The sequence below is a fragment of the Drosophila nasuta genome, chromosome 3 (genome assembly GCF_023558535.2).
Source record: "Drosophila nasuta strain 15112-1781.00 chromosome 3, ASM2355853v1, whole genome shotgun sequence".
Lineage (NCBI taxonomy): Eukaryota > Metazoa > Arthropoda > Insecta > Diptera > Drosophilidae > Drosophila > Drosophila nasuta.
The window spans coordinates 46,102,931-46,119,582 of NC_083457.1; the positions used below are offsets into that span (position 1 = coordinate 46,102,931).

The 16,652-nt window shown below is 40.3% G+C and overlaps 2 protein-coding genes and 1 long non-coding RNA gene across 3 annotated transcripts in view; 2 read left to right on the forward strand and 1 right to left on the reverse strand.

Annotated features, from left to right (window-relative positions):
* Window positions 1-1,237, forward strand: part of LOC132791071 (titin) — a 34,280-nt gene extending 33,043 nt beyond the window's left edge. The window contains 3 exon segments of the mRNA XM_060799854.1: window positions 353-435; window positions 523-709; window positions 794-1,237. Coding sequence (XP_060655837.1) covers window positions 353-435; window positions 523-709; window positions 794-897 — 374 coding nt within the window. The 3' untranslated portion in view covers window positions 898-1,237.
* Window positions 1-16,652, reverse strand: part of LOC132791072 (uncharacterized) — a 51,375-nt gene that overhangs the window by 7,025 nt on the left and 27,698 nt on the right. The gene's annotated exons all lie outside the window — the stretch shown is intronic.
* LOC132791070 (titin) overlaps window positions 9,614-16,652 on the forward strand; it is a 79,341-nt gene continuing 72,302 nt past the window's right edge. The window contains 5 exon segments of the mRNA XM_060799853.1: window positions 9,614-9,835; window positions 10,976-11,320; window positions 13,326-14,904; window positions 14,971-15,200; window positions 15,262-16,626. Of these exon segments, the coding sequence (XP_060655836.1) occupies window positions 11,143-11,320; window positions 13,326-14,904; window positions 14,971-15,200; window positions 15,262-16,626 (3,352 nt within the window). The 5' untranslated portion in view covers window positions 9,614-9,835; window positions 10,976-11,142.

The window sequence follows — 16,652 nt, forward strand, 5'->3', positions numbered from 1 at the left end:
GCGTATACGCTGCGTATACTTGATGTTAGATACACAAGTGCCTCTTAAGCTAACCCCCCATTCAAACAAACAAACTGCATGTCTGTTAACCCAAAAGTTTTGTTCGTTTTAATCGTTGTTGTGCTCGTTGTGTTGCATGCCACATTTTTGTGCTATCTTGTGCTCTTAAAGTTTAAAGTGAAAATATTTGCGAATGCGTTTGAAAGCTTGCTGGAATGTTTATTACGCTCTGTAATCGTTGTGTTACCGTGTTTGTACGTGTCTGTGTTGTTTTTTTTGTGTGTTAATCCTACTAATGGACGCTGTCCGAGCTAAGCTGCAGTTTCTAATGGTTCTCCTCGACCATTATTAGTGCCGGAATTGCCCAATACGGAGCCCGTCAATGCCCATTTGAATCGCGATGAGCAGGCACAAAGGCCACCATTATTCATAACGGTAAGTGAACGGAGTCATTAACCTGACCCACCTGAGCCCTCCCACCTCATATTTTGTAACGTGTAATATTTTTGTATGCTATGGCAGCCCCTGAAAGATATTGCGGTGGGCGTGGGCGGCACGGCGAGATTCGAGTGCATTGTGCAGGCGCATCCGCAGCCGCAGGTCAACTGGATCCACAATGGCGGCCATTTGGAGCAGGGCAGCCCGGCCGGGCATATCATTGAGTACCGGAACGGTGTGTGCCGCCTCACATTGCCCCAGGCTTATCCGGGTAAGTTTTGCCAGCCATTCGAGTGCTCTTCTGCACAGTTCGTGCTCATTAATCTCATCTCCTTCTTTTTGATTCATTTCACAGACGACAATGGCAGCTACGTTTGCACAGCCGTTAATCCGTTGGGCGCCGCCAGCACAACCGGAAATTTGAACGTTTCGAGCACAAATCGCGGATTTAGATACTAAGCGAATACTACATACTTATTTGTATACATACATATTAATCGTACGATATTTATTTATTTATTTTATGATTTGTTCATGCCAAAGTTTTTAAAAAATCTTTTATCTCTGTGTGTGCGTGTCTCTAATTCAAGTTATACCAAAAACCAAAAAAAAAAAAAAAAAATGCAGTTCGTTTGGATTTCTCTCAACGTGTTGCGCATCCTCTGATCCTCCGATCGCAAAGGATCATTTAACTAGCCGCAACCTACGGTCACGTTCATACCGAGAGATTATAGTATTACTTTTGTTTTTGTCGAAAAATCATAATAAATCAATTTGAAAACGAATGCAAAGTTGTTTCATTGTAACCATATCGAAAATTGTAAGTGGAAATTTGATCTACAATGTTTCTAATTTTCATTTATAATGTTTATATTTTCACCATTTTCATTTTTTGAAAGCTTTTCTCGGTCAATTTTCTGGCGCTCTCTATGGGAAAATGTACGCAGCGAGTTCGAAAAAGCTTTCTCATTCCTGTTCGAAAGCTTTCTAACTTGCTATTGGCGTTAGATGGCGCCAGACGATCGTTGATCGTGCAGAATTATTTGAGTTAAAACAATTTGTTTTTGGAATTCAAATATAAAAACGACATCATTTTAGCAATTAAAATTTATAATGCAAAAAAATGTACTTGATCAGTATGGGATCATTATTAATAAATATAAGTAAAGATAGTGCTAACTGATCGACGATTATTAATTGCTGTTCTTCAGGAATCAGATAAATCATAATACTCAAGATACTAGAGGCAACTAGTTCACAAGATTAATTGCATTAATGTGTATATAATGCAAACAATTGAGGAAATGGAAAATCATTTTTCATGATTTTGTTTATAATCGCAATAGACTTCAAGGTTCTCTTAGCAAAGATTTGCAAAGTATGTCTTGCGGTACTTATGATAAATTGTCGGGTACTGATAGATAAATAGTATATCCTGTTTTTTTGAGGTCAACTAGCAATGAGTAAACCTTCAAATAGGGTCAGCCAATTAGCAGAGACCAGATGGTTGCTTGAGAACATTCAAGTGTTTTTTAAAACAACATCTTGTCATGAAATAAAGCAGCGAAAATATTCATGCAGAAAAAAAGAAAAAAAAAAAACATTTAATTCAAAATCTAAAACAAATGTTTGAGGATGGGGCCATGTGTGTGGGTGTTGTTTGACTGACCGACTCTTGGGACGTGGACACAACAGAAGGTGTGTGCGTTGAGGAGGAGATCTTAGTATGAGTGTTGTTTTTGGTGGTGTGCTAGTCATAAATGATTTATTTGAATTTCAGCAATGTTTATTTATCTATTTTTCTACAAATTTTCAAAGTTTTGGCTGTCGGGCGTGCAATGTGAACGCTTGCCAAGAATAAGATACGAAATGATGAGAAGAAACAAAACGCGCAATATGCGAACAATTCATAGCAATCAAGACGGGGCCGGACCGGGCCAGACATAAACACAACACTTCGGACACGGTTGTGAATCGTCTCGAATTGATTTTTTCGGCTAGGTGCCACATTCACCAGAGCAGAGAGCGAAACTAGTCCAAAATGTTAGCCCATGTCCTTGACACTGACCAAAAAAAACCGAAGAGCATACCTGATTTGCCAAGGGGCTTATTTATAGTCTGCTGATTTGAATAAACATTTTGGGGGAGGATGACACACTTTTCTTTTTTGCTGTTGTTATTGTAGACAAGGCGTGGGCCCAAAGTGCCTGCCAATCTAAATGACAATCTCGTACTCGCTCTTGGCGCAAAATTGTTCGAGTCATTAGGCCACCTGAGTAGCAACAACTGAGACAATTTGAAATTTGGATGCGAGTCAAGAAAAACTCTGAATCATTTGTGCTATTGTGTCTATTACTTAGTCGTAAGTCGTAAGTGCTTATAATTGCGCGATAATTTCATGTGAATACACGCGAAATAAATCGTCTTTCGATTCCGCTTTGGCCTGCTGCAAACAGATGGCAAGATTTTCTTCTTAAATGATTCATTAAAACGCCCATTTCCTGCACAACGAGCTGACAACATATTCGATACATATAATGATTGCATAAATTATCAACTTTATAAAAAAGGCAGAAAGAATCTCACAACTTTGTTTTAACTTTTCTTTATTTTTGTTGTTACTTTGGCCTTGTGCAACATTTTTTTGGCACATTCGCCAAATTTGTATAAACATCACACACTGTTTCAATAATGTTGTTTTGCCCAGGCGAAATGTGGCAAATGTTTTTGCTATCCAAACTCTTTCTAAGCCCCAAACAGTTTTGACCAACATGAATTTGCGCACACGAACGAAATGGAAAATGATTTACGCTCTGCAGAATTGAAAATGTTGCCTCACAATTTTATTGCCACGCTTTTTTTTTTGTGAAGAAAATGTCCACTAAAGATTCTTGTCGGACAATCTGACAATCTCTCAGAGCTCTTAGGAGAGCATTTGAAGAAAAAACGAATAGAATTTTTGTGTGATGAATATGCGCCACAGTTATACAAACATTCGTTTGATGATGTTTTTCTCCTTCTGTATCTTGCTCTCTCTGTGTTTTTCCTAAATTAATTAGGCAATTTCTATAAATACGCCAATGAACTCAACGCGAGTCACCCAAATGTTCTTTGACTACTTAACATTTTTTTGACCCATTTTCTTCAATCGCCCAGAACTTGTAATCCCACAAAAAACTATTAAAGATGTTTCAGATAAACGAATAATATTGCTCATAAACTTATCTTAAAGGCAAAATCTTTTGTATGAAACTTTTTGTATTTTCGAAGCAAAGTAATAATATTGTAAATCAAAATAAACACAAGTTTATATTCTGCTCTCTACAACAACAATTAAATATTTTATGAACGCAAAACAAATATAATTCTGCAAGATTTTGCGACTTTGTCTCTCTCAATGACGTTTCCTGAGTTGTAGATCAATCCAACAACTGCGACATTGATGGGAAGCGAGGAAGCGAAAGACATTTGTAGTCTGGCTAGTGGGGTACTTTAATGTGAATTATTAGAATATTTGGCCAACAGACTGACCACAAAGAGGCAACAGCGAATGGCACTTGTCCCATATAAATAATACGATATTTCCGCAAGAGTGTGTGTCAACGTTGCCAGCAAAAAAATACATAAATAATTACGAGTATATATTTTGGGTTAATGAATATTAGGCTTAAGCCCCAATATATACATACTCTGCATATATTTATATACTTGAATATATAGTAAAGCATATTTGATATTAAGTATACGCCCCGAAAGCAGTTGGGCGCATCGTTAAATTGTTTTTCCTCACATTTCCCACCCACGTTTATTGTAATAAAACAGAAGCCAACAAAACGGCCGGAAAATCGACGAGTTAATCGCGAAAAACTACGCAAATCGCATCGGAATGTGAGAGAAAACTTTTAGCACTTCAATTTCACTAAAGCAGCACAGCAAAAATTTTAATGTCTTCGTATATATTTTAATTAGCCGAAACGAGAAACAGAGACGCCACAATAACACACAAGATATCAAATTAAATCAAAGTCAAAATTAAATCCCAGGCGCACCACAAAATTTCAATTACATAATCCTCGATGACAGACTTGTCTTTTATACAAATAGATAGATAGATATGTGAGCACACACAACAACTAACATATAGAACTATATAAACTATATACTCGATGTTAAACTCTCGTATAGCTGGCACGCGTTGACCCTGCCAGAGCTTAGCAAATAAAATAGAGAAAAAAACAGAAAAAAGCGAGTGCCAAAATCTTGGCAACACATTTATTTATACGCACGCTGTAAATTAGCAAAAACATCGCAACGAGCAATGCCGAAAATGCACTGACTGACACAAGGGAAAACTGCGAAAAATAAAAACTGTCAGAATGACAGCCTGTGAAAATGCGAAATTGAGAAAATGCTAAAGCGGCCAATGGCCAACGGCCACAGCAGTTGAGCATTTTATTTCAATTTCAACTAAAAATTGGGCCAAGTTTTCAGCAACAAAAAAGCATCTACGAAAATTAACGAAATTCGCGCACGCATTTCAAACATTCAAGTGCGAACAGTGCGCTGCGCTCGTAAATAAGCAACTAATTGCCAAAATTCGAATTCGAATCGCAGCCACACACTTGAAACAACATCATCAACAGCAGCAGGCAGCCTCAGCAACAATAACAACAAGATTGACAATAACATTAAGAATAGCAACAATAACAACATTTGCCCAAAGAGTTTATGTTGGGAAATTGAACTGAGATCCCGCTATGTGTTTTTTTTAGGCAAACCTACGTTACACTATAGGGATTGTATTCGGGCTGTAAATACTTTTTAAGATTAGTATTTCTAAGTAGATTTAATTATGTGTAGAACATTAGTTTTTAAGAAAATTTAATTTAAAGAAATATCGGGTCTTAGGTTTCTTATATTTTGAACGTAATAGTATACCGATATACCAAATATAGTATTCTGTATAATCTAGTATTTTTCGGTATATTATTTTGATATGCTTAAATGATAAAATGTACTATTTTGTGGAATGAATCGATATGTCAAAAATACGCTTCGCTATATTTTAGTATTTAGCGGTATTTTAATTCGGTATATATTTTAAGTAAGACCGCACTGTGTTGCTTTTGTTGAATGGGTAACGGGGTATCTCACAGTCGCGCACACTCGACTGTTGCTTTCCTACTCGTTAGTTAAATTCAATTTGTTTTCTTGTTTTTGACATTTCAAGGGTGAAATATGATGCAATTGGTGAAAAACTTCATATGAATGTATATTCTTAAAAAGTGTTAGATCTTTAAAAAAAAGTTTTGAAGAGTTCGGAGCTAATGATACTCAATTAAAATTGCTTTCCCACATTTATTATTATGTGCATTTCTTCCTCATTACAGATCAGGGCACTCAAACAGAGAGTCTGCTCATCACCGAGGAGAATGACGGCAAGCAGCAGCCACAGGCAAACGAAGAGGACAACAACAAGACGCCGCTACGCAAATCGGCATCCTTTAGTTCCTCTACAACAGCCTCCCAATCACCGGGAAGTTCTTCTTTGGGATCGGCCACATCGACGATGTCATTGCGCTCGACGACGCCACAGAAGAGCAACATAACTTCACCAGCTGGTCGAGCGTTGCGCAGCGATACGATTAACACATTCCAGAAGTGGGAGACGACAGTCGAGTCCATTAGCTATGTGAGCACCAAGACCGTTTCCATTTCGGATTTTGGCAAGGAGCCACAGCTGCAGAATGGTCAACAGCAGACGCCACAAGCAGGTAAACGAAAATGTAAATCTCTGTACTAGTTTTAATGGCTTTTGGTTGTTTGATTACTTGCTTCTTGTTTTGGCTTTTGTGCGTTTTGTTGTTGTTATTTTGTTTTGTAGTTTTTTGTTTACTAAACAAAGGCGGAGCACGTACTACTACTAAACATGTTTAAGTCGTAATTCATAAACTAATGCATCTAAAACATTTTCATTTAAACAATTTCCATCAGCGATCTGGAAAATTGCTGGCTACAAAAATGGGCTGTGCCCAACCGCACACATACCACACATACGCATATAAACTGTGAATGTGTGTGTTTGAGTGTGTCGAGCATATTTCGAATATCTTTTGAGGCACCGCATGTAAAATCACTAAATATAGATTACAACCACACGCACCGCATCGCAGCACACTGCAACTTTCATTTACAGCCAAAGAGAGGAAGAGGGAGAGCGACAACAGCCTTAGAGGGAGACAGTAAACGATAGGGAAAGAGACAGATAGAGAAAGAGTGAGGGAAGCGGACCAAAATACTCCCAGCTTTTGCCAGCTCCGTCAAGTCTTGTGTCTAATTGTTATACCCTAGCATCAGGCATTATAAATTCATGACGAAATTTGTTACTTATTAAAGGAAGCCCCAAAAATATTAAAGCAGAAGAAGGAACCAAGGGTCCGTCTGTTAATTTAAGAAAAGTATTTTCATTTCTGAATGTTTTTAAAATACATTCTATCTAATTAAATACTATTTGCCACACAATTAGTTACAGCTTTATCTAACAATCTGACGTCTTCATAATCACTTCCACAACGTATCTAAATGCTGCTCTTAATTAAAGGGCATTTAAAACTTCGACAGCTGTCAGTTGGTTGCGCTTTTTTTTTGTACTCGCATAAACAATTGATATGAAAAACGACCACATTTGGACATTTTATACTTAAATTGCCGCTTGGCATGCAGCTTGAGGCGCAGCTCAGCTCGAAGCAAGCAACATCAACAATTCGCTGCGTTTCGTTTCGGTTTTCTGGGTTTGCTGAATGGTTGCAGTTGCAGCGGTCGCGAAATTTGATGCCAAGCGGCATCAACCGAATTAAAACACACAACTCTCTGTGCCACAATCTCACACACATCTGTGTGTGTGTGTGGCAATAATATGAAGAAAAAAAAAGATATAAATGTATCTGGGGCTCTGGGGGACTTTGCTTGGGGTCGCTCAAGAGGCATTCTCATTCTCATACGACTCTTTTTTTCGACTGCATCATTCCTCATCATTCAACATGTGTGTGTACTCGCGAGACTCGACAGTGTGTGAAACTCATGATGTTCCTTTAATTGATATGCAACAACTATTCTTCTTCTTGTTTGCAGTAAATTGAATGCCAAGTGTGCCCCCACCCACTCCAAATAAAGACTTGCCTCCACCTCCAAATGAGCTGGGCGAGCCCACAAATATGCAATTAAACTAACGAGCAACTAAAAACAAGAAAAACACAATAATTACAACTAAATCTAAGATACTTTTCTTGCTATTATTACATATATTACTTATTACCAATTAATGCACTTAAAAATGGAAAAATGAAACGAATTAATAATACTAATTAAAACTACAACAATTATCTGTTTAATCTGCAAATTCTGCCGCTCTGTTTGGGCAGCAGCATGCCAAACCAATGACATAATTGGGCGAACATTTTTTGCAAATCTCAATCTAAGCGACACTCGAGTAAAGATAAGATACGTGCCTAATCTCACACACACAGCTGACAGCAGCAACGGCGGCAAACTACAAGATACATTTTGTAGCGCATCGCTGCAATCTTGCCTGCTGCTGTCTTGCAGAACCGGCTAACTGTTTTTAGCCTGCTTAGAAGATTGGCTATGCTGCGTGCTCAGCTTATCTCCAGCCGTTAGTTAGCTTTTTTTTGCTTTTTCTTTATGACATTTGTATCTGCAGAGTGTTAGCGACAGTCGTGAAACTGACAGCAGCAAAACTGTTCTTTTGTGCGCGGAATTATCGTGGTGTAATTTGGTGATTTCATAACTGTATCGCGAAATGTGAACAATTAATTTGTGCAGTATAAATCAAGCTGCTTGCAATTACAATAAAACAAAAAATAACATCCATTGCCAACCGGGTCAGTTTGGTTAAGGCCTTATAGAGCCACCCAAAGGCCAGTCTCAGAAGCAGTCGTAGTCACTGAGATGCCTTTTAAGGCAAAAAACCAAAACGCAACTCAAGTCAATTGCATTTTGCAACAGACTGCAAAACTGAACGTTTGAGCGTCAAAAGAAATAGAAAGTTTATTGCCAAAGGCGTCACCCGCTGGCGACATCTTGATGTTGTTGTTTGCCTCTTATGTGGGGTGGATGATTAAGACACGAAATGAATAATCAGTTTATATCTATTCGAAATTGGTCAACGAGCCAACATTTCATGTATGTGGTTTTAATTTTAGACAAATCAAATAAATTGTGTGGAAAATTTGAAAAGATGTGCAAAAGAAAAACACTCTGAAAACTGTGCAAAATTTTTTCATTATGCGCACTATTTAGTACAAAATAGATTTCACATATATGCAGTAACTAAGTTATGCTTCAGTTATTCGGTTAGTACTCCAGTGGGCGTCGATTATCTATCGAGACTGCACTTTTCACTGCCCACTTTCGACAGTATCTAGAATTTCCGATAGACGTTTTTCTTTTTCATTTTCTTCTGCATTGAAAAAATGTTGAAAAATACGTGTCAAAAATAAATCGTAATATATTTTTAGCCAACTTACTCAAAACCCGAACACTTGCCGAACTCACAAAGAGCAGCGAGAGAGAAATTTTCCCCTAAGTCAAATTGCTGGGCAAACTACATAATTATAGAGCATAAGATAAGATATAACATCAGTGAAGAGGCACAGCAATTTGGCTTTTACAAACTGGGCAATGAGCAAGCAGGCGAAATGAATTGAGAATTGAGTTGAAGTCGCATTCATTGGCAGCTACAGCAAAAGCAGCAAAACTGCAAGAACTAAACTGACGAGTGAAAAGCAGTTATTGGTTGTTTGAAGATAAAATCGACAATCTATCTCCATACATGCTCAATATTAATTCTTAAGCTGCTTAAAACTCGCATAGAGCTATTAAAACTTGCAACCAGTGGAGCCAGTTTCAGAGATTAAAACTACTACGATCGACGCATATGCCCCCCATGGCGAGTGTAGCGCATCGGCAGCGATGCTCTCTCAAGAGTTTTCCGACCAACAACAAACTGCGTGTGGAAAGTGCAAAAATATCTCATGTGGAGCGAGCGAAGCACCCGAAGCAACATCTCTCGGCATCGTCGTCATCGCCTTCGTGTGCCTTGCGGCTGCAGCAGCAGCTATTTGATCGCATTCTCAAAAATATTTTGTCATTCTTCGCTCGCACCTCACAAACGATCGACGTCTTGGTTTCAGTCTCGGGGATTATGACTTGAAACAGTTTGAAAATAGATCTATTTTAAAAGAAGTACATATAGAATCTCGGTACATATATATATTCGATCGTCTATATATATATATCGCCATATAGTTCGCATAGAGTTTTTTTACGAATAACGTCGCAGCATACATATAGAACGTCGCAAGGATAACGCAATAAAGTAAGGATCAACGCGTTTACTCCCAGTTATTTAAGTGTGTATGATCAAAAAAAAAACCCAGTGAAAATCTTGAAAAATAGTTGATGAAAATTTTTCGGTTTTGGTTTCGTAACCACTTTGAAAATTCCGAAAGAATTTTTCAGTGCGCTAAATATCTAAAAATAACGATACACGACCGCTGCCGTTCGCCGTCGCTTCGTGTCGTGAATCGACGGGTGGTTCGGCATATGCCCCCTCGCCCTCGCCTCATCGATGAGGGGGTGGAAGACGCAGGGCAGATCGTGGGGTCCGCACCCAATTCAACGAATGGACTGTGAATTCGTGTGAGATGTGCATATAGATAGATATGAATATGCGATCTGTTCAACAGCAAAAGAAAAAAAAACGACAAGAAAAAGATGTATCATATACGTCCACGTATATCTTATAGATACATCTAAATATACACATATATCTCAATTCCGCTGGCAGATGTGTATTCTGTGTATTATCCTGGCTAATTCCACCAAGGATTACAGGCAGGAGTAGCTGCGATAATGTACAGAATTGTGAAAAATATAAACTGCATATAAATTGCAGTCGATTATTTTTCCCATTGGAAATACCAGATAAAATATAATTTTATAAATAGCCCCGTGAAAAATAAGAAGATACCACCCAGCTATCCATCTCTCCGTTTCGTTTCGCGTTTGTGTTGCGTCTTCGTCTTCGTCGTCGACGTTTTCTTCGCCTCCGTATCCGTAATCGCTGTATGTGTGTTTGTGTGTCGTATAGTGAAATTTCGAGTATTCGAATTCGGCTAAAAATAGCTCGAAAATGCCTCACAGGCGAAGAATATGAATATGAAGAAGAAGGATGGACGGACGGTGATAGTGAAGATAGATGAAGAGATCTTTCTTCGTTTTTTTTTTTCGCTGATATATATATCGAGATGAAAATAAAGAAACAAGCAAATCGGATAGTTCAAGTGTGTGCTAGAAATAAAAAAAAAGAAACACGAAAGATACGCAAAAACCAATAAAAATAAAGAGAGGAAAAACCTCAACGGTTGCCAATTGGCTAGTTTGCGAGTGATACAATGTTAATGTGAAAATGCATTAAATTTAATGGGCTATTTTCTTATCTTGTATTCAATTTCAGCAAATAAAGAAGCGAAATATATTTAAATAAAGTAGAAAAAGTGAAGAAGCAAATCAAAGAGAAAAAGTGATCGAGAGGTGTTTTTTTCATTTAAGTGCAGTTTCCAACTGCATTCGATTTGGTTGTCATTTTCCAATGATATATAGTGATATATAACGAATTTTAAAATGCAACGACAAAATCCGAACCCGTACCAGCAGCAGGAGCAGCAGCATCAGCAACAGCAGGTGCAGCAATACTCCACCCAGGAGTATTCGCATTCTAGCCAAGAGCAGCATCAGCAGCAAAGGATTAGCCGCACTGAACAACATGTTCAACGGAGTCAAATCACCACTCAACAACGAGGTCAGTCCTCCAGTCCTGTGGCCTTGGAATTCAGCGGGTTGCGATGGACAGTGGAATTCACACCGTGGATTTAGAATCTCCACTGTTTCCAAGCACTTGCCAATGAATTTCCAATTTTGCATGCCAATTCGCTAGTTTAAAGCCAACGCTTTCTCATGATTTTCTTTTTAAACGAAATTCATTCTTATTTTAAATCCTTGCATGTCAAATCATAAATCATGTAATAACAAATACAGAAGAGTTAAGAAATATTACTCTGAGTTCTCAAAGGGTTCTAATCAGAAAATTGTACATCGAAAATTAATTTATTTATATATTTTTTAGAAGATCGAATATTCGCTACAATTTTAATGATAAAGATGATAATTTTCGAGAAGATCGAATATTATCTAAATTTAAAACGCTTAAAATTTGCGTTAAAGTTAAACCTTATAACCTATCCCAAAAGATCTTATAATACCCAAAAGTTAAATGTTCAAAAAGAATACAATATCACTACATATAAAGTATACATCGAAACTAAACTTATCGTCTAGCACAACTATAATCTTAAGCTTCTTAGGTTTATTTGTTTATTGAAGTGTAAACAGTTGTTTTTAGTGACATTCCCCTGCAATTGTTTATTTATCTTTCGTGTAGAGCACATTAAAATAAACAATTTAAGCAACCTTGTCTGGGATTGCTTACTTTTATTTTGTTCAGATAAATGTGTATGTTAGAATTTATCCCAGTAGATAAGTTCTCATATTTCACTTTCCATTGGTCTTCGATTTTGTATATTAAAATTTAGCTTACAAACATGTTAACAAAAGTTTGTACAAGAAAAATTGACATACCATGTCATAAGTAGTCCTTGCATGCAGAAAATGCCTCCTTGAAAATATCTATACTCTGAAAAATAAATAAAAAATATTATGAAATTCTGCGTGATTCATAAAAATGTATATATTTAATAAATCATAAATATATTTAAATGGTACATTTTTATGAGTCATAAATATCTATAAATTTTGGCAACAGCTGATCATTCAAATTATATAAATTAGCTAAAAAATCGACCAACAAATTACTTAAGAATGTAATCCCACAATATGTATATTCAGAAATGATTTCAAACAAGCAAAACCGTCTGATTCATCAAATAAGTACGTGTATATGTACATACACATTGCTTATTTTCCATATCTCATCTTATGTTTCACCACTTAAATCTTAATTGATAATCACAGCCAAGAATTGTCGATCTATTTATAAAACCATCCATTCAACTGCCAAAATATCATAGCATACGCTGCACTGACATAGAAAGCCATAAATACTTGTGTGTGTGTGTATAAGAGCTCTTATACTGCACACACTTTGTTTACATTCTGAGGATGTGAGAGAATGAGCGAATACGATCATCACTCTTATACAAATACCCGAAGATCATTTGCCGAAGTCTTCGATTCTGCGCACGACACAAAAAGAGAGCAGAGAAAAATTTAGTTCGAAAGAGAGCATTGATTGCAAACAGCTGATTTTGTTGTTTGTTTACATTAACCTGTTCGAGTTTGGAATAATCAAAACAAATTCGAAAATAAAAACACACTTTGTAATCTCTCTATATATAGTGCATATATGTGCAATTATAACTAAATATATAAAATATATATACACAAATATATTTAAATTTAGATGCAAGGTGCGTGTGCCAACTTCTAAATATAAGTAATTCAAACTGACAGTGCTCAAGTTCTTGTTTACAATGCTATTTTTATGGAAGAAGAGGATACTTTTTTTAGAGTTCAATGTTGATTGAAATATTTTGTTTGATATAATAAAAAACTAAATCATTTTACCCACTAATTAAAACTTAGTTTTGACAATTGGCAACACATATTAATAGCATAAAAGGTCATTAATTTTAACAAAGTTCGTAAATCGAAATAATTGCATCATTTCTAGCTGAAGCTAAATCCTCCAGGATATACTTATTGAGTTCTATTTTAATTCACCTTTACAGTGCAACATCAAGGCGGTATTGGAGGCACCTATGTACCGCCGTCGTTGACACACGTCTACGCCCAGGGCGATATCTCACCGCCAGTGTTCGAGCAAATCTTTAAGAACGCACGTTTCGCGCAGGGCGGCAACGCTCTGTTCGAGGGTCGCCTGCGTGGCAACCCAAAGCCATTCGTGACATGGACCCGAAAAGGCGCACCACTTCTTGAGTCGCAAAAGTTCCGAATGAGCTATAACGAGGCCACCGGTGATGTATCACTGCTGATCAATCAGATTGGCCCCGGCGACGAAGGCGAATACACGTGCACCGCTCGCAATCAATACGGCGAGGCGATCTGCAGCGTCTACATCCAACCGGAGGGCGCACCAATGCCCACGCTGCAGCCCATCCAGAATCTGGAGAAGAACATCTACTCCAATGGCTACTCGTATACGTCCATTGAGGAGGAGTTCCGTGTGGATACCTTTGAGTATAGACTGTTGCGTGAGGTCTCCTTCCGTGAGGCAATCACGCGTCGCTCTGGCTACGAGCAAGACACTCAGCTCTCCCATGAGCTGGATCGCTCTCTGGGTCCTGCGCATGCACCACAAATATCGCAGAAGCCGAGAAGCTCCAAGCTCATCGAGGGCTCCGATGCTGTGTTCACAGCACGCGTTGGCTCCAATCCAAAGCCACGCCTCACCTGGTTCCACAACGGACAACGTCTGGTGGCCTCGCAAAAGTATGAGATCTCCTATTCGAGTGGCGTTGCCACTTTGCGTGTGAAGAACGCTAACATCAAGGATGGCGGCCATTACACTCTGCTCGCCGAGAATCTTCAGGGCTGCGTTGTCTCCTCGGCCGTGTTGGCTGTGGAGCCCGCCACTGAGACCGCCTACGAGCCTAAGCCTATCGATACGATGGCTGAGCAGCTGGAGGCTGGCAAGGCATTGCCACCCACCTTCGTTAAGGCGTTCGGTGATCGCGAAGTGACCGAGGGTCGCATTTCGCGTTTCGATTGCCGTGTCACTGGCAATCCCTATCCGGAGGTCTTTTGGTTCATCAATGGCCGCCAAGTGCGCGACGATGCTTCGCACAAGATTCTGGTTAACGAATCCGGCAGCCACTCGCTGATGATCACCAATGTGACCCGTTTGGATGCCGGCGCTGTGCAGTGTTTGGCACGTAATAAGGCCGGTGAGGTTGCCATCGAGGCGCAGTTGAATGTGCTGGAGAAGGAACAAGTTGTCGCACCACAATTTGTGCAACGCTTCAGCACGATGACTGTCCGCGAAGGCGAACCCATCAGCATGAGTGCTAATGCCATCGGCACGCCCGTGCCACGCGTCACCTGGCAAAAGGATGGCGTCCAAATCTCATCAACTGCTGAACGCTTTGTGGGCATCGATGGCGGCGCCACCTGCCTCGAAATACCCCACGTTCGCGCTACCGATGCTGGCTGGTATCAGTGTACAGCACAAAATATTGCCGGTTCGACGGCGAACCGGGCAAGACTCTATGTCGAAGTTCCCAGAGAGCAACCAAGTCAAGAACAAAGGCGTCTTAATCTCCCAAGACCAACGAAAGTTATCGAGCCTGAGTGAGTTTGAAATACTTATAAAAAGGCAATCAAAAAACTTATTGCAACTTTTGCTTTGTTTTACAGGCCAATCCTTGGCCCTGAAATCATCTATCTGCGTCATGTTGAACGCGCCAAGCCCCATCTGCGACCTGGCGAGGAGGATCGCGTTTATCCACCACCGCAGTTCATCATCCCACTGCAGAATGTGCAGCAAACCGAAGGTGGTCGAGTGCACATGGAGGCGCGCATCGAACCTGTTGGCGATCCCACCATGGTCGTCGAATGGTTCCTTAACGGACGTCCGCTGGCAGCCAGTAAGTTTACCTACATATTCTCTCTTGTTCTTCAATTAATCATGCGTTTATTTGCTGCCAGGTGCCCGCGCCACATCTGTCTTCAAGTTTGGCTTCATTGCTCTGGATCTGTTGAGCATCATGAGCCACGATTCGGGAGAATACATGTGCCGCGTAAGCAACGCCAGCGGCGTGGCTGAATCCCGCGCCATTTTGTCGGTGGTGCAGCGTCCATCGATCGAACAATCGTCGCAGAATCCCAACAGCTTGCAGTACATCAATCAGCTGGAGGATTATTCACGCTATCAGCGCCAGGAGAGCTCAGAGGAGTTGTTGAATCAAGCTCCACAATTCATACGTCCATTGCGTGATCTGGGTGAATTCGAGGAGGGCAAGAATGTGCACTTCGAGGCACAAGTTACCCCCGTCAATGATCCCAGCATGCGAGTAGAATGGTACAAGGATGGTCTCCCCATCACGGCTAGTTCCCGCATCACGGCCATCTTCAACTTTGGCTATGTCTCCCTAAACATTTTGCACCTACGTGCCGAAGATGCTGGCAACTATACCGTGCGGGCCGTAAATCGCATCGGCGAGGCCATTAGCCAGTCAAACATCCGCGTCATTACGCGCTCCCAGGTCACTGCTGACCTCGGAATTCCCGAGCAGCAGCGTTACATTGAGGGTGTCGAGCAATTGGAGGACTATCGCAAGTCGCAGCAACGGCGTCAAGTCCATGAGGCGCCAGAGGCAATTGCGCCACCTCAATTCAAGACACCAATTCAAAACCAATTTGATCTTCGCGAGCACGCGCATGCGCACTTTGAGGCACGCCTCGAACCTGTGGGTGATTCCACCATGCGTGTCGAGTGGCTGAAGGACGGTCAGCCCTTGGAGGCCAGCTCGCGCATCACAACCTATCACAACTTTGGCTACGTCGCTTTGACCATTAAACAATTGACTGTCTACGATGCCGGCACCTATACCTGCCGTGCCTACAATGCCATGGGACAGGATACAACCGTGGCCCAGTTGACGGTTATTTCGAAGAACGAGATTGTCTCTGACTCTCAGCATCCGGGTGGTCTTCAGAAGATCCAACATCTGGAGGACTCTTCGCGCTACGGTCGCCGTGAGGAGGAGGAAACGTATGTTACGCAAGCGCCACGTTTCCTTGGCCCACTTAAGGGCACCACCAAGATCCTGGAGGGTCAACGCGCCCACTTTGAGGCCCGCGTCGAGCCACAAAGCGATCTGGGCATGAAGATCGAGTGGTATCACAATGGTCGCGCCATCACTGCCGCTAATCGCATCCAGACCTACTACGACTTTGGCTACGTCGCCCTGGATATTTCCCAGGTGCGTGCCGAGGATGCCGGTGTCTACACTGTGGTGGCCAGAAACAAGCTAGGTGAAGCTCAGTTGCAAGCAACGATGGTAGTGGAAAGTAAGTACTTTTATTTGTAACTGCTA